This window comes from Pyrus communis, chromosome 17 (assembly GCF_041283825.1).
Source record: "Pyrus communis isolate YQ-2024b chromosome 17, ASM4128382v1, whole genome shotgun sequence".
Taxonomy (NCBI): Eukaryota; Viridiplantae; Streptophyta; class Magnoliopsida; order Rosales; family Rosaceae; genus Pyrus; species Pyrus communis.
This window is the reverse complement of record NC_142581.1, coordinates 13,228,354-13,242,161: the sequence shown is the minus strand read 5'-3', so window position 1 is coordinate 13,242,161 and position 13,808 is coordinate 13,228,354. Positions and strand designations below refer to the sequence as shown.

Here is a 13,808-nt window from a genome sequence, read left to right as displayed (position 1 = left end):
TGTTTTTGACACCTGGGGCCTTTTCGTTACCATGTAGTGTGACCGTCGGAGATTAAGATGTTAAATTTTAAACATAAAATTTAAATTTGGTAACTTATGTGGTATTTTGATTTCTTTTAAAATTTTGCTCTTTACCGGGTATGTTAAATTAAATATTATTTTATTACACTATTTTCTTTTCTTTTTATTTTATTAAACAATTATTTTATGCCCCTTCTTTCTAGATTTCTCCTATCATCTTCGTTCTCTATTTTCTGAATCTTTGTATACCTGCTTCTCTTCTCCATCAACAACCTATCGTCCTCTACCATCACATCGATATACTCGAACTCGCCTGAAATCCAAAGGCCACAACCAAAGTCAAGGGATTGTAGGTGGAGGAATTGTAGCTGAGGGATTGCAATCTGTTGGTGACGATCTTCCTCGAATCGTAGCCCAGGCATTGCAACGAGGATTCGAGAGCTCTTGTTTGAGCAACTGTGTGAAATGGAGTCTTACATTTGGGTTTTAGGTTGAGATCGTGAGGTTAGTTTCTGGGTTTGGTTATGAGAAAAGGGAAGAAGAAGGACGAGCAGCGCTTCTCAGGTTCGAGTGAGAGAGGAGAGTTGCATATCTGATAAAAAAATTAATAAAATAACGTTTAAAAATTAATTAAAAAAATATTTGAAGCTGCTGTCAAATTTGATAGCAAGGGGGAGAGCTGTTATTCCATATCATGCCACATTAAATTTGGTTTCTCGGTTGGAAAACATTGCAGCTGTCTTTTTTTTACTGTTATTACTGATTTGGACATTTTGACATCTCCTTTGAAGATGGTCTTATATTTGGATGAGAAAAATAAACTTAAAATTTTGACAAAAGTTAAAATTTATAAATTAACATGCATCAATTTCTGGAATCATAAATGTAGAAATTTATAATTTTTACGTAGAAAAAAAAATGGAATTTGGAACCTCCAATTCCTAAGTTTATATTTGATGTGAATATGTGTCATTCCAACTTTCTATGATTAAGAGTTTAAAAATAACAAATTATGTATTCAAATTCTGTTGTTCTTTTAGGTTAACCAAACAAGAAAATTCACAAATTCTTGAAAATAAAATTCCATCATTTCAATTTCCTTCATTTTAAAATTTCTTAGTAATCTTAAAATTCTTCATCCAAACAGAGTGTTAAAGTAATGTTAAGGAGACCAAATGCTTAAACGAAATTGTGTAAACTAAATGATGTGATTGTTGATAATTGTATTATTAATTAATTACCGATTAATGTGCTTATTTCTTATTAGTGATACATGATTTGATTTGTAAATTTAGTTGAAAATTTTGGTTTCACTAGGATTATCGCTTATCTTAAAAGTTAATCTGCGTTATGTTTAAGTAGAGAGAGATTGGCACGTGTGATTGCATTATTTGTTAAGACATCGAAATGGCGTCATCTAAGGGGGAACCGGATCCCTTCCGGATCCAATAACACTGAGCATGCTGAGTAGGTGATCTGGGCCATTGAAATTTGATCCAACGGCTACAAACAAGGGGCCTCTAAAAGTTATAATAATTGTAGCCGTTGAATCAAATTTCAACGGTCCGGATCGTCAGCTCAACAAGCTCAATATATATGGATCCGGAGGGGATCCGGAGGGGATCCGGTTCCGTCTAAGGGGTGCATATAAGTTCTCCTTTTACAAACTGGGAATTTTGTTATGGTTAGTTGTACATAATTGATTCATGATCGATTACTGATTGTAAATGTGCATGGGCTTAATGAACTCACCTACACAGTGGCGGGCTCAGAAATTTCGCCCTAAAAGGTCATAGTGTAAAAGTTCTGAAAAATGTTTAGACAAAAATAACATGAAATAATAGTATATTTATTCATAATTTAAAATTTAAAAAATATGGGTTTGTGTTTGGTAGTTCAGACTATCAAGTACTACTCTGACCTTTAAAACAATTTTCACCATTCGGTTTCTTAGAGACAACCATTAATTTGTTAGGGTCAATCTTCATCGCCATTTTCTAAACTACTTAAAAAAAAGTTTTAAAAATAAGATTACAAGCTAAAATTATTTAAAAAAAGTAACCAACATGAAGACACAAACCTTATACCAAGTAACCAAAATAAAGCACAACCAATTAATCAAAACAAAAGTTTTAAAAGTCACTAGGTGCTAGTCAGGTGGTAAGCTAGAGCCTAGTGCAAGTGGCTAGGTGGACTAGACAGATTTAAGTAAATCTATTTATACGTATAAAAATACATAATTGTATTGGAATACATAAATTGCAAAATAAAATGACATATAAATTAAAGTATTAGAACATATTGAAAATATAGAGAATAAGCATGTAATGAGTGTTCATCCAAGTATTCAACAAGTCTCCTACAATTTATTAAACAAAAAAATATTCAAAATGAAGTTATCGATTTTCTGTCTAAATGAGAGTAACGACCTATGTAGGTTTAAATGTCATTTCTTAATTTTCAAATACCTACAAATTAATCCGAATAGTGACCATCCACATAGTGGAAACCCAAAATAAAACTCCATATATATATATATATATTATCAACCAGTGGAAATTCCAAGGAGTCAATATACAGCTTCCACGATAAAGATTACACATCAAAGGGTCAAGTGACTCCCTTTGATCCCTACTGCATCCGCTAGCGCTCCCTACATGAATTTACGGTTAGAAATCGATCATTTGCTCACGCGACTAATGGTAAATATTTCACGTTTTAAGAGAGGTAAGACTTACTTAAGAACGGCGTGAATTTTAGTTGTATTAAGGAGATGTATAATACATGATCATTTTTTTTATTATTATTCTTTGCTAAATAATTAAATTATTGAATGTCACGAGTACTATAATTGAGTGGTAGTCATCATTAATTGTAAATGATACCATTTATATTTGATTCTCGTAAATAAGGAATTTGATATCATATTATCGATCCATTATGTAATCCTCCCAACTACTATTGTAAAATTGGGAAGGGATTTTTTTTTTTTTTTGGGTGAACTGGAAATCTCATTACCAAGGCAAAGATGTCAAACACACAATGAATGCCTACTTAGAAGCAAGCATCAAACTAAGTAATAGAAATAAAGCCAGGCAATGTAAGGGAATAGAAGAAGGAAGGACGCTGCAACCCTAAAGCGTCGCCCTTACAATATCATTACAAAAACTTTCAGGAGAACACAGACTAGTGAAGATGGGGGTCGATTGACCCATGTAAAGATGGGGGAAATGTTTGTGTTGGGTTGGTGAGAGGGGAAGGGCCAACATGAGAAGGTCATGCTAAGACGTTACCCAAAAAGACAAGAAAGAAAGAAAAAGTGAAGAAGAAAGGAAGGAAAAGGGATGATGGTATATATATAGGTTGTGATGTGTCCTTATTTTAGACTTAAGAGCCGATTGGGATTGAATTTTGACCATCCCATTCAAGGCAATCAAACACGAATTGCTCTTCCGTTTTCATCCTGCAGTTTGGAAATGCTTCGCTTCATGTTTTGATACTTATCGATGAACTAATGTTGGGATTTGGATTGTCTACCTTCTCCATCCTCTCCTATTTCTGTGATTACGGTTAAGCCACGTTAACATTTTATATTGATTTCTTTTATAGAAATAATCAAACAAAATACAATAGGAATATAAAATGTCGATGTGGCTTAACCGTGACCACAAAATATAGGAGAGGATGGAAAATGACACACCCCGACCGAGATCGGAGCGTGCTGGCCGTCACACAAAGGTGACGTAGCCATGTGCACGTGCGGAAGCTAATAAAGTAGTAATATAAAAGTACGAGTAATTAAAAACTAGCATACAAGGTACTAATATAAGTGCTAGTAAGTGAGATACAATTTCAGAGCAGGTCTAAAGCAGTCCAAACAAAAACGACAACAGTAGTACGCCCGAAGGCGACCCTACAAGGGGGAGTGTCTGTCAGAAACGCCGGAAAGCCCTCAAGGGAAACCACCGCAACGGCTAAGCAACTAGAACCTGGAGGGGCGCAAAACAAAAAGCGTGAGTGGGCAAAAACAAAGCTCTTTGAAAACCATTTAGCAAAATACATTTTAACCCCTCGCCGTAAAACCTGTATACTTCCCAGAAAATAAACATATAAACGTATGTATAAACATGCCAAACATGCTCAAGGGTATGCCAATCATGCTCAAGATATGCCATGCCAAAGCCTCATAATGAATGTAAGTGCCCAGGTATAAATCATATCAACATCATAACATCTGGCAGCCGGAGTCACCTAACGTGACCTGTACGGCTGCATCTAGAGCTCAAATCTCAACTCTATAACTGAACCTGCCCACGAGTCGGAACCACTCAAGGTGGTCTGTACGACAGGCCTGGGTGTAACATATATATACGCTCTAGTGCTACGATCACGTGAAGGCTGTGCGAATAATCGCGAGTCACCTACGAGTCGGAACCACCTAATGTGGTCTGTACGACAGGCCTATGCACCTAACTTGGATCCAAGCTGAGCGTGTGGTGCGGGAGGTGAACATCACGTGAAGGACTGTGCCCTACTCTGGGCGGGAGCACTAACACCGGGGGTCCAGGTTATGAGCTCTCTAAGTCTCTCAAACTACTGCTGAAAGTAAATATGAATACCACTTACCTGGCACTTACCTGTGCGTCCACAGCACCCAATATGCATATATATGTATGCCACTACTAATGCGTGCAATGATGCATAAACGATAATAATAACATGCATGGCATAAGGCAAATAACCCTTTTTAAATCAATTTCTGGGAATATAAATGTATATAGGTATATACGGAAAACAAAAGCCCACTCACTGGTATGTAGAAGGGTCGTAGCCCCCCTGTCTCGCGTGTGCACGCTCGTCCTCGGGGTACGTGTCACCTAAATGCGAAACAACTATAAAAACGTTAACTTTAAAGCACATAACCAACTTCTCGTAATAACTTCTCATACATTGCTCAAAATGGACAAATGAATATACCAACGTGCTCTACACAACCTCAGGATCACAACCATATTTTTAAAATAATTTTCCTCCGCCGCACGCGCCCCCACGCGCCCCCCACGCGCGGCCACGTGCCACGCACACTGACGGTGTCAACAGACGCCGTTAGGAATATTCCGTTGAACTAACGGAATATTCCGTTAAACCTAACCAGATGCCGTTAACGGCGTCAGGAATATTCCGTCAACTTTGACGGAATATTCCGTCTCCTTCTCCAATCAGTCCCCGACGCCGGCGCCGTCGCCGTCGCCGGTACTGTCGCCGGAAAACCTGCAAATCACGATTTCTCGCTCGTTTTTCCACCTTTTTCCACGTTTCTTACACCAAAATCAACCCTAGAGCTAGTAGAACATGTCCCAACAAGTTTTAAGGCCTAAAATTACGAGATTATACCTGTCCAAATCTTCAAAACTCGGCCAACTCCACATCCAACGATCCTGACGTCCAAATTCACCCAACGAGCTACTCCCAAGCTCCTGGGGACCTCACAAACACAACTATAAGCTTCAAATGCTCAAAAACTCAATGTATAAATTTTGCATGAACAGTACTCAAATCGGCCATTGTTGAATCGACGTGAAAACGAAGTATTCCTCACCTGAAAATGGTATGGTTGTGCTCGCCCCGACCTCACGAGTTGAATGGTGTCTTTGGTTTCCACGATCTGCTAAGGTTTGGGTGATTTTGTGTGTTGTCCGTACGTTACAGAGAGAAGAGGAAGGAATGGAGCTCGGGGGAGAGAGACAGGGAAGAGACAGAGGGAAAAGGGGGGTGACAGTGTCTGTGAGTGTGTGTGTGTGTGGTCCAACACATGCCACACCACACAAAACAACCCACAACGTGACAAAAAACGAACTAGGGGTAATAATGTAATTTCACACGTGCGTTTTAATAATCCCGGGACGGGATGTCACAACCTTCCCACCTTAATAGAATTTCGTCCCGAAATTCAAAACAACCCAGTAACAACCCCTAGTGGTCAAAGAACAAACGAGGATACAAATCCCTCATCCGGTCTTCTGTCTCCCACGTAGCTTCCTCAACTGAATGATTCCTCCACAAAACTTTCACTAAATTCACTGTCTTGTTCCTCAGAACCTTCTCTTTCCAATCAATGATCGTCACCGGTTCCTCGTCATACGTCAAGTCTGGATTAATCTCTAACGGTTGAGGAGGTATCATGTGAGATGGATCAGCAACATAGTGTTGGAGCATAGACACGTGAAAAACATTATGCACTCTAGCCAACTCTGGAGGCAACTCCAACCTGTAAGCTACCTCACCAACTCGTTCTGTGACCATGTATGGTCCGATGTACCTAGGGCTCAACTTCCCCTTCTTTCCAAATCGCGCAACACCTCTCCACGGTGAAAGCTTCAAAAATACCCAATCTCCGACCTCATATGTTCTGTCCGTAGCACGCCAATCCGCTAGACTCTTCTGCCTGTCCTGAGCTGCTTTCAGGTTAGACTTGATCACCTGAACATTCTGAGTAGTCTCCTCGACAATCTCTGGACCCACTAAAACTCTTTCTCCAACCTCTGACCAACACAACGGTGTGCGACAAGCTCTGCCATACAAGGCCTCAAATGGCGCCATGCCAATGCTCGAATGAAAACTGTTGTTGTAGGCAAATTCCATCAAATCCAACCGCTGGTGCCAAGCGTCACCAAACTGCAACACCGAAGCTCGCAGCATATCCTCCAAAGTCTGAATAGTTCTCTCTGACTGTCCGTCTGTCTGTGGGTGATATGCCGTACTGTAAAGTAATCTCGTGCCCAAAGCTTCCTGGAAAGCTACCCAAAACTTTGATGTAAATTGTGGATCTCGATCCGACACAATACTCACTGGGACACCATGATACTTCACCACCTTCGAGATAAACAACTCCGCTAACCGGCTCAAAGAATACTTTTCTCTTACCGGAATAAAATGAGCCGACTTAGTGAGTCGATCAACGATCACCCAAATGCCGTCAAAGCCATTTTGTGTACGCGGCAACTTATACACAAAATCCATGGTGATATTTTCCCATTTCCACTCCGGAACGGGAAGTGGCTGTAACAACCCAAACGGCTTTTTCCTCTCTGCTTTAACTTGCTGACAAACAGCACACCTGCTCACATACTCGGCTATCTCTCTCTTCATACCCGGCCAATAATAAAATGGTCGAATGGTATGATACATTTTAGTAGCTCCTGGATGCATGGCATAAGCCGAGATATGTGCTTCATCGAGAATTTCCTTCTTCAATTCCACATCATTTGGCACGAACATTCTACCCTCTAGCATCAACATGCCATCCGAATCACGAACTCTGAGGTCTCGCCTCCTTCCTTGATCTCGAGCCTGGATTAGTTCTTGCGTCTCCTGATCAGCTACTTGGACTTCAAGTACCCGATCAACAAGTATCGGCCTAACTTGAAAATTAGCAAGTAGCGCCACATCTCGATCTTCGGCTCCTAGCCTTACTCCCGTAGCACGCAAGTCAACCAAAAGAGGAACACGACTAGCGTATAACGCATTAATGCGGCCCTGCGACTTCCTGCTAAGTGCATCAGCCACTACGTTCGCACGACCAGGATGATAATCAATCGTGCAATCGTAATCGCTGAGCAACTCTAACCACCTCCGCTGACGAAGATTAAGTTCCTTCTGAGTAAAAAAATATTGGAGACTCTTGTGATCTGTAAAGATCCTGCACTTCTCTCCGTAGAGGTAGTGTCTCCACAACTTCAACGCAAAGATGATAGCAGCCAACTCCAAATCATGAGTAGGGTAATTCATCTCATGAGGTTTCAATTGTCGCGAAGCATAAGCAATCACCCTACCATGCTGCATCAATACACATCCCAGACCATTCAAGGAAGCATCGCTATACACTTCGAAATCACCACTATCGTCTGGGAGTGCCAAAACAGGTGCATGAGTGAGACAATGCTTCAACTGCTGGAAACTCTACTCACACCTATCGTCCCACTCAAATTTAACATCCTTCCTCGTTAATCTTGTCAGTGGCAAGGCAATTACCGAAAAATCCTTAACGAATCTCCGATAATATCCTGCCAAACCAAGGAAACTTCTCACCTCGGTGACGGTTCGTGGTTGCTCCCAGCTCTCCACAGCTGCCACCTTCTGAGGGTCAACCAGAATACCCTGAGCAGAAATGATGTGTCCCAAAAACGCAACTTGATCTAACCAGAACTGACACTTGCTAAACTTAGCATACAACTGGTGTTCCCTCAACCTCTTCAACACCAAAGTAAGATGTCGAACATGCTCCGCTTTCGACTTAGAATACACCAGAATATCGTCGATGAAGACAATAACAAATCTATCCAAGTAGGGCTGGAACACCCGATTCATCAAATCCATGAAGGCGGCTGGTGCATTCGTCAACCCAAATGGCATAACCAGAAACTCGTAATGACCATAACGAGTCCTGAACGCCGTCTTAGGGACATCATCCCTACTGATCTTCAGCTGATAGTAACCAGACCTCAAGTCTATCTTAGAGAACACACAAGCACCTCTCAGCTGATCGAACAAATCATCGATACGCGGCAACGGATAACGGTTTTTAATCGTCACCCGATTGAGTTGCCTGTAGTCGATGCACAGCCTCAAAGTTCCATCCTTCTTCCTCACAAACAACACTGGAGCGCCCCAAGGCGAAGTACTAGGCTGGATAAATCACTTATCCACTAACTCCTGCAGCTGAACTTTCAATTCCCTTAACTCCGCAGGAGCCATACGATAAGGAGTTAAAGAAATAGGATTGGTACCTGGAAGCAACTCAATAGTGAACTCTACGTCTCGATCTGGGGGTAAACCAGGTAAATCCTCGGGGAATACATCAGGGAAGTGTCTGACCACTCTCACATCCTCAATTGTGCTAGTAACAGCCTCATCTAGCACCACATGAGCCAGATACCCCTGACAACCCTTAGTTAACAACTTTTTCGCTCGCAGCGCCGAAATAACGCCATATCTCACCCCGCTCTGCTCACCAACAAAAGTAACCACAGGTAGTCCAGGTCGATGAAACGTAACTACTTTCCCGTAACAGTCAATGTTGGCACGATAGAAATGTAACCAATCCGTGCCCAGAATCACATCAAAGTCCACAATATCTAACGGGATAAGATCGGCTGACAGAGCAACACCCTCTACGATCACCGGACATCCTGGGTACACACAATCTACAACGCAACTCTCTCCTCTAGGCATAACAAACTCTAAATCATACCCTAGAGGTGTGGGGCGAGGTTGCGTCACTTGAGCAAACGTATGAGAAATTACGGAATGTGTAGCTCCACAATCAATTAAGACTCTAGCAAAACAACCAAGAATGTTCAACGTACCCATAATCAAGTCTGGGTTGTTCTGAGCGTCCTGCAGAGAAATATTGTGAAGACGCCCCTGTCCCTGCTGACGCCCACCGCGGCCTCTGCTCGTCTGAACGCCGCGTCCCTGAGCACCACGCCCCTGACTGGGCTGGCCCGACTGTCTCGAAGACCCTGCACTGCTAGTGGCAATCTCCCCCTGCTGATATTGTCCTCCCTGATACCATTGAGAACCACCCGCTGGAGCTGGAGGATACGGCATATAGCCGCCTGAATACTGGGGATAGCCACCCTGGAAATAGGGGTCCTGAGGGTGCTGATACTGCCCCGGAGCATAAGGGACAACATCACCTTGATAGTGGTAGGCACCACCTCGACCCGTCTGGCCGTAACTACTAGGACCCTGGATCTGCTGGAGTGGTGCAGGTGGTGGCATAAAGGTCTGCTGTGGTTTCTGCTGCTGCTGACCCTGGGGACAATTCGCTGCTCTATGTCCCACCTGTCCACACGTGAAGCAACCGTTGCTGCCGCGTCTACACTCGCCGAAATGCCGGTTGTTGCACCTACGACAAACTGGGGCTCTGCCTCGCCCACCATCGCCCTGCCTCTGGCCTCTAGCGCCACCAGAAAATCTACCTCCACGACCCTGTCCAGTGGCACTGAAGCCACCACTCGAAGAACTAGAACTAGCTCCACCTCTCTTGAAGTTCTGAGTCTGACGGGGCCCGAGCGATGCCTGACCTTTGCCTTTGTCATCTTTCTTCTGGTTGCTGTCCTTCTCTTCATCAGTGTCGCTCGACATATTCTCAGAGTCCTCGATCCTCAACAGTATCTCATAGAAGTCCCGGTAAGTCTCGCTGTGGACTGTAGACGCCATAGAACGCCACTTCTTCTTGGTGCCCAAACGGAAAAGACGAAGCATCTCCGCCGGATTACCAGCGACATCAGGATGGTAACGAGACAAGTCTGTAAACTTACGGTAGTACTCATTCGCTGACATCTTCCGCTGTTTTAGCTCGGAAAACTCCTGCTTCTTACGGTCAATGTACTCAGGGGGCACATACCTTCTCCTAAGCAACTCCGTAAAAACATTCCAATCAGTCCTCTGATCCGGAGTCAACCTATGAAGCTCCTGCTCCCACCAAGCTGCCGACTCCGTATCCAGAAACCATGCGGTCGTCTCGACCCACCTCTCCATAGGTAAGTTCCCCTGATTATGCAGCACACGGAAAGTCTTCTCTATGTGTTCTAGCCAGCGCTCTGCGCCCTCATGCCCCTCACTGCCCTTAAACTTATCCAACTTCAAATTGTACATAGTCTCCAGATGAGTCCTCTGGGGAGGGCGCATCACTGACTGAATGGTTGTAGCAAAAGCTTCCCCCAACTGAGTAATATCGGGGAAACTAGGCTCAGAAGAGCGACGGGGTTCCCGACGAGGCGGCATAGTTCTGACAGAAGACACCAAAACCATTAGAATACTCACAAGGACACAGGACTGCCAAATCTAAGCTCTGATACCAAACTGACACACCCCGACCGAGATCGGAGCGTGCTGGCCGTCACATAAAGGTGACGTAGCCATGTGCACGTGCGGAAGCTAATAAAGTAGTAATATAAAAGTACGAGTAATTAAAAACTAGCATACAAGGTACTAATATAAGTGCTAGTAAGTGAGATACAATTTCAGAGCAGGTCTAAAGCAGTCCAAACAAAAACGACAACAGTAGTACGCCCGAAGGCGACCCTACAAGGGGGAGTGTCTGTCAGAAACGCCGGAAAGCCCTCAAGGGAAACCACCGCAACGGCTAAGCAACTAGAACCTGGAGGGGCGCAAAACAAAAAGCGTGAGTGGGCAAAAACAAAGCTCTTTGAAAACCATTTAGCAAAATACATTTTAACCCCTCGCCGTAAAACCTGTATACTTCCCAGAAAATAAACATATAAACGTATGTATAAACATGCCAAACATGCTCAAGGGTATGCCAATCATGCTCAAGATATGCCATGCCAAAGCCTCATAATGAATGTAAGTGCCCAGGTATAAATCATATCAACATCATAACATCTGGCAGCCGGAGTCACCTAACGTGACCTGTACGGCTGCATCTAGAGCTCAAATCTCAACTCTATAACTGAACCTGCCCACGAGTCGGAACCACTCAAGGTGGTCTGTACGACAGGCCTGGGTGTAACATATATATACGCTCTAGTGCTACGATCACGTGAAGGCTGTGCGAATAATCGCGAGTCACCTACGAGTCGGAACCACCTAATGTGGTCTGTACGACAGGCCTATGCACCTAACTTGGATCCAAGCTGAGCGTGTGGTGCGGGAGGTGAACATCACGTGAAGGACTGTGCCCTACTCTGGGCGGGAGCACTAACACCGGGGGTGCAGGTTATGAGCTCTCTAAGTCTCTCAAACTACTGCTGAAAGTAAATATGAATACCACTTACCTGGCACTTACCTGTGCGTCCACAGCACCCAATATGCATATATATGTATGCCACTACTAATGCGTGCAATGATGCATAAACGATAATAATAACATGCATGGCATAAGGCAAATAACCCTTTTTAAATCAATTTCTGGGAATACAAATGTATATAGGTATATACGGAAAACAAAAGCCCACTCACTGGTATGTAGAAGGGTCGTTGCCCCCCTGTCTCGCGTGTGCACGCTCGTCCTCGGGGTACGTGTCACCTAAATGCGAAACAACTATAAAAACGTTAACTTTAAAGCACATAACCAACTTCTCATAATAACTTCTCATACATTGCTCAAAATGGACAAATGAATATACCAACATGCTCTACACAACCTCAGGATCACAACCATATTTTTAAAATAATTTTCCTCCGCCGCACGCGCCCCCACGCGCCGGCCAAGGCACGGACCTACGCGCCCCCCACGCGCGGCCACGTGCCACGCACACTGACGGTGTCAACAGACGCCGTCAGGAATATTCCGTTGAACTAACGGAATATTCCGTTAAACCTAACCAGATGCCGTTAACGGCGTCAGGAATATTCCGTCAACTTTGACGGAATATTCCGTCTCCTTCTCCAATCAGTCCCCGACGCCGGCGCCGTCGCCGGAAAACCTGCAAATCACGATTTCTCGCTCGTTTTTCCACCTTTTTCCACGTTTCTTACACCAAAATCAACCCTAGAGCTAGTAGAACATGTCCCAACAAGTTTTAAGGCCTAAAATTACGAGATTATACCTGTCCAAATCTTCAAAACTCGGCCAACTCCACATCCAACGATCCTGACGTCCAAATTCACCCAACGAGCTACTCCCAAGCTCCTGGGGACCTCACAAACACAACTATAAGCTTCAAATGCTCAAAAACTCAATGTATAAATTTTGCATGAACAGTACTCAAATCGGCCATTGTTGAATCGACGTGAAAACGAAGTATTCCTCACCTGAAAATGGTATGGTTGTGCTCGCCCCTACCTCACGAGTTGAATGGTGTCTTTGGTTTCCACGATCTGCTAAGGTTTGGGTGATTTTGTGTGTTGTCCGTACGTTACAGAGAGAAGAGGAAGGAATGGAGCTCGGGGGAGAGAGACAGGGAAGAGACAGAGGGAAAAGGGGGGTGACAGTGTCTGTGAGTGTGTGTGTGTGTGTGGTCCAACACATGCCACACCACACAAAACAACCCACAACGTGACAAAAAACGAACTAGGGGTAATAATGTAATTTCACACGTGCGTTTTAATAATCCCGGGACGGGATGTCACAGAAAAGGCATGGGATGAGGAGGGCAGACAATCCAAATCCCTAATGTAGAACATCACTTGTATGAAAAAAAAATATTAAAGGAGAAGGAAGATCGAAAAACAATTAAACTCTACATTACATTAGAGAAAACAACTGAAAACTTAGAAGAATGAGAGTAACATAGAAAACGTCATCCAGGGATTGGCACAGGGCATAGGGGAAAACAATTAAACTCTATATTACCAATATCACTGTTTTAAAAATCCATACCTAGCGTCATCTATGCTCTGCTTAGGCACTAGGCGGTTAGCCACCACCCCAGTTAATCCTAGGCATTTGAAATTTAAGAAAGGCCACCTAGCCTGCTTAGGCACACGCCTATTCTAGCCCACCCAAACTCGCATAGGCACTTGCCTAGATCTCAACTGCCAGTAGACAAAAACTAGATATCATCTTACATTTTATTTTTTTTAAATAAATTATAAGGCTTGTTAAATACTTAGGTGACCACACATTACATGCATATTTCCCTTGTTTTCATTAAACTTTATGTTCTAATACTTTATATATGTTACTTTATTTTGCAGTTTATGTATCCCAATAAACTTATGTATTTTTTATGTATCATCATACACTTATTTATAGAATATATAATAAATTTACTTAACCCGCCTAGTACACCTAGGACTCCTCCTAGCCCCTACCT

The 13,808-nt window shown here is 43.1% G+C and overlaps 1 protein-coding gene across 3 annotated transcripts; it reads right to left on the bottom strand.

Moving 5' to 3' along the window:
• Window positions 1-3,816: 3,816 nt before the first annotated feature.
• Window positions 3,817-10,812, bottom strand: LOC148689493 (uncharacterized). Of its 3 annotated transcripts, none has more exons than XR_015958851.1 (3): window positions 5,416-5,532; window positions 4,832-4,913; window positions 3,817-4,010 (listed from the first exon to the last, which is right to left on the bottom strand). XR_015958851.1 is itself a non-coding variant. In XM_088689950.1 (2 exons), exons 1-2 carry the CDS (start codon window positions 10,810-10,812, stop codon window positions 4,828-4,830), a joined length of 1,497 nt encoding a protein of 498 aa, XP_088546076.1. The 3 variants fall into 3 exon arrangements, 1 of the variants encoding a protein (XP_088546076.1); XR_015958852.1 differs by having other exon boundaries at window positions 4,832-4,898; window positions 5,416-5,510; XM_088689950.1 differs by lacking the exons at window positions 3,817-4,010; window positions 5,416-5,532 and adding an exon at window positions 9,387-10,812 and having other exon boundaries at window positions 4,828-4,898.
• Between the last annotated feature and the right edge of the window lie 2,996 nt (window positions 10,813-13,808).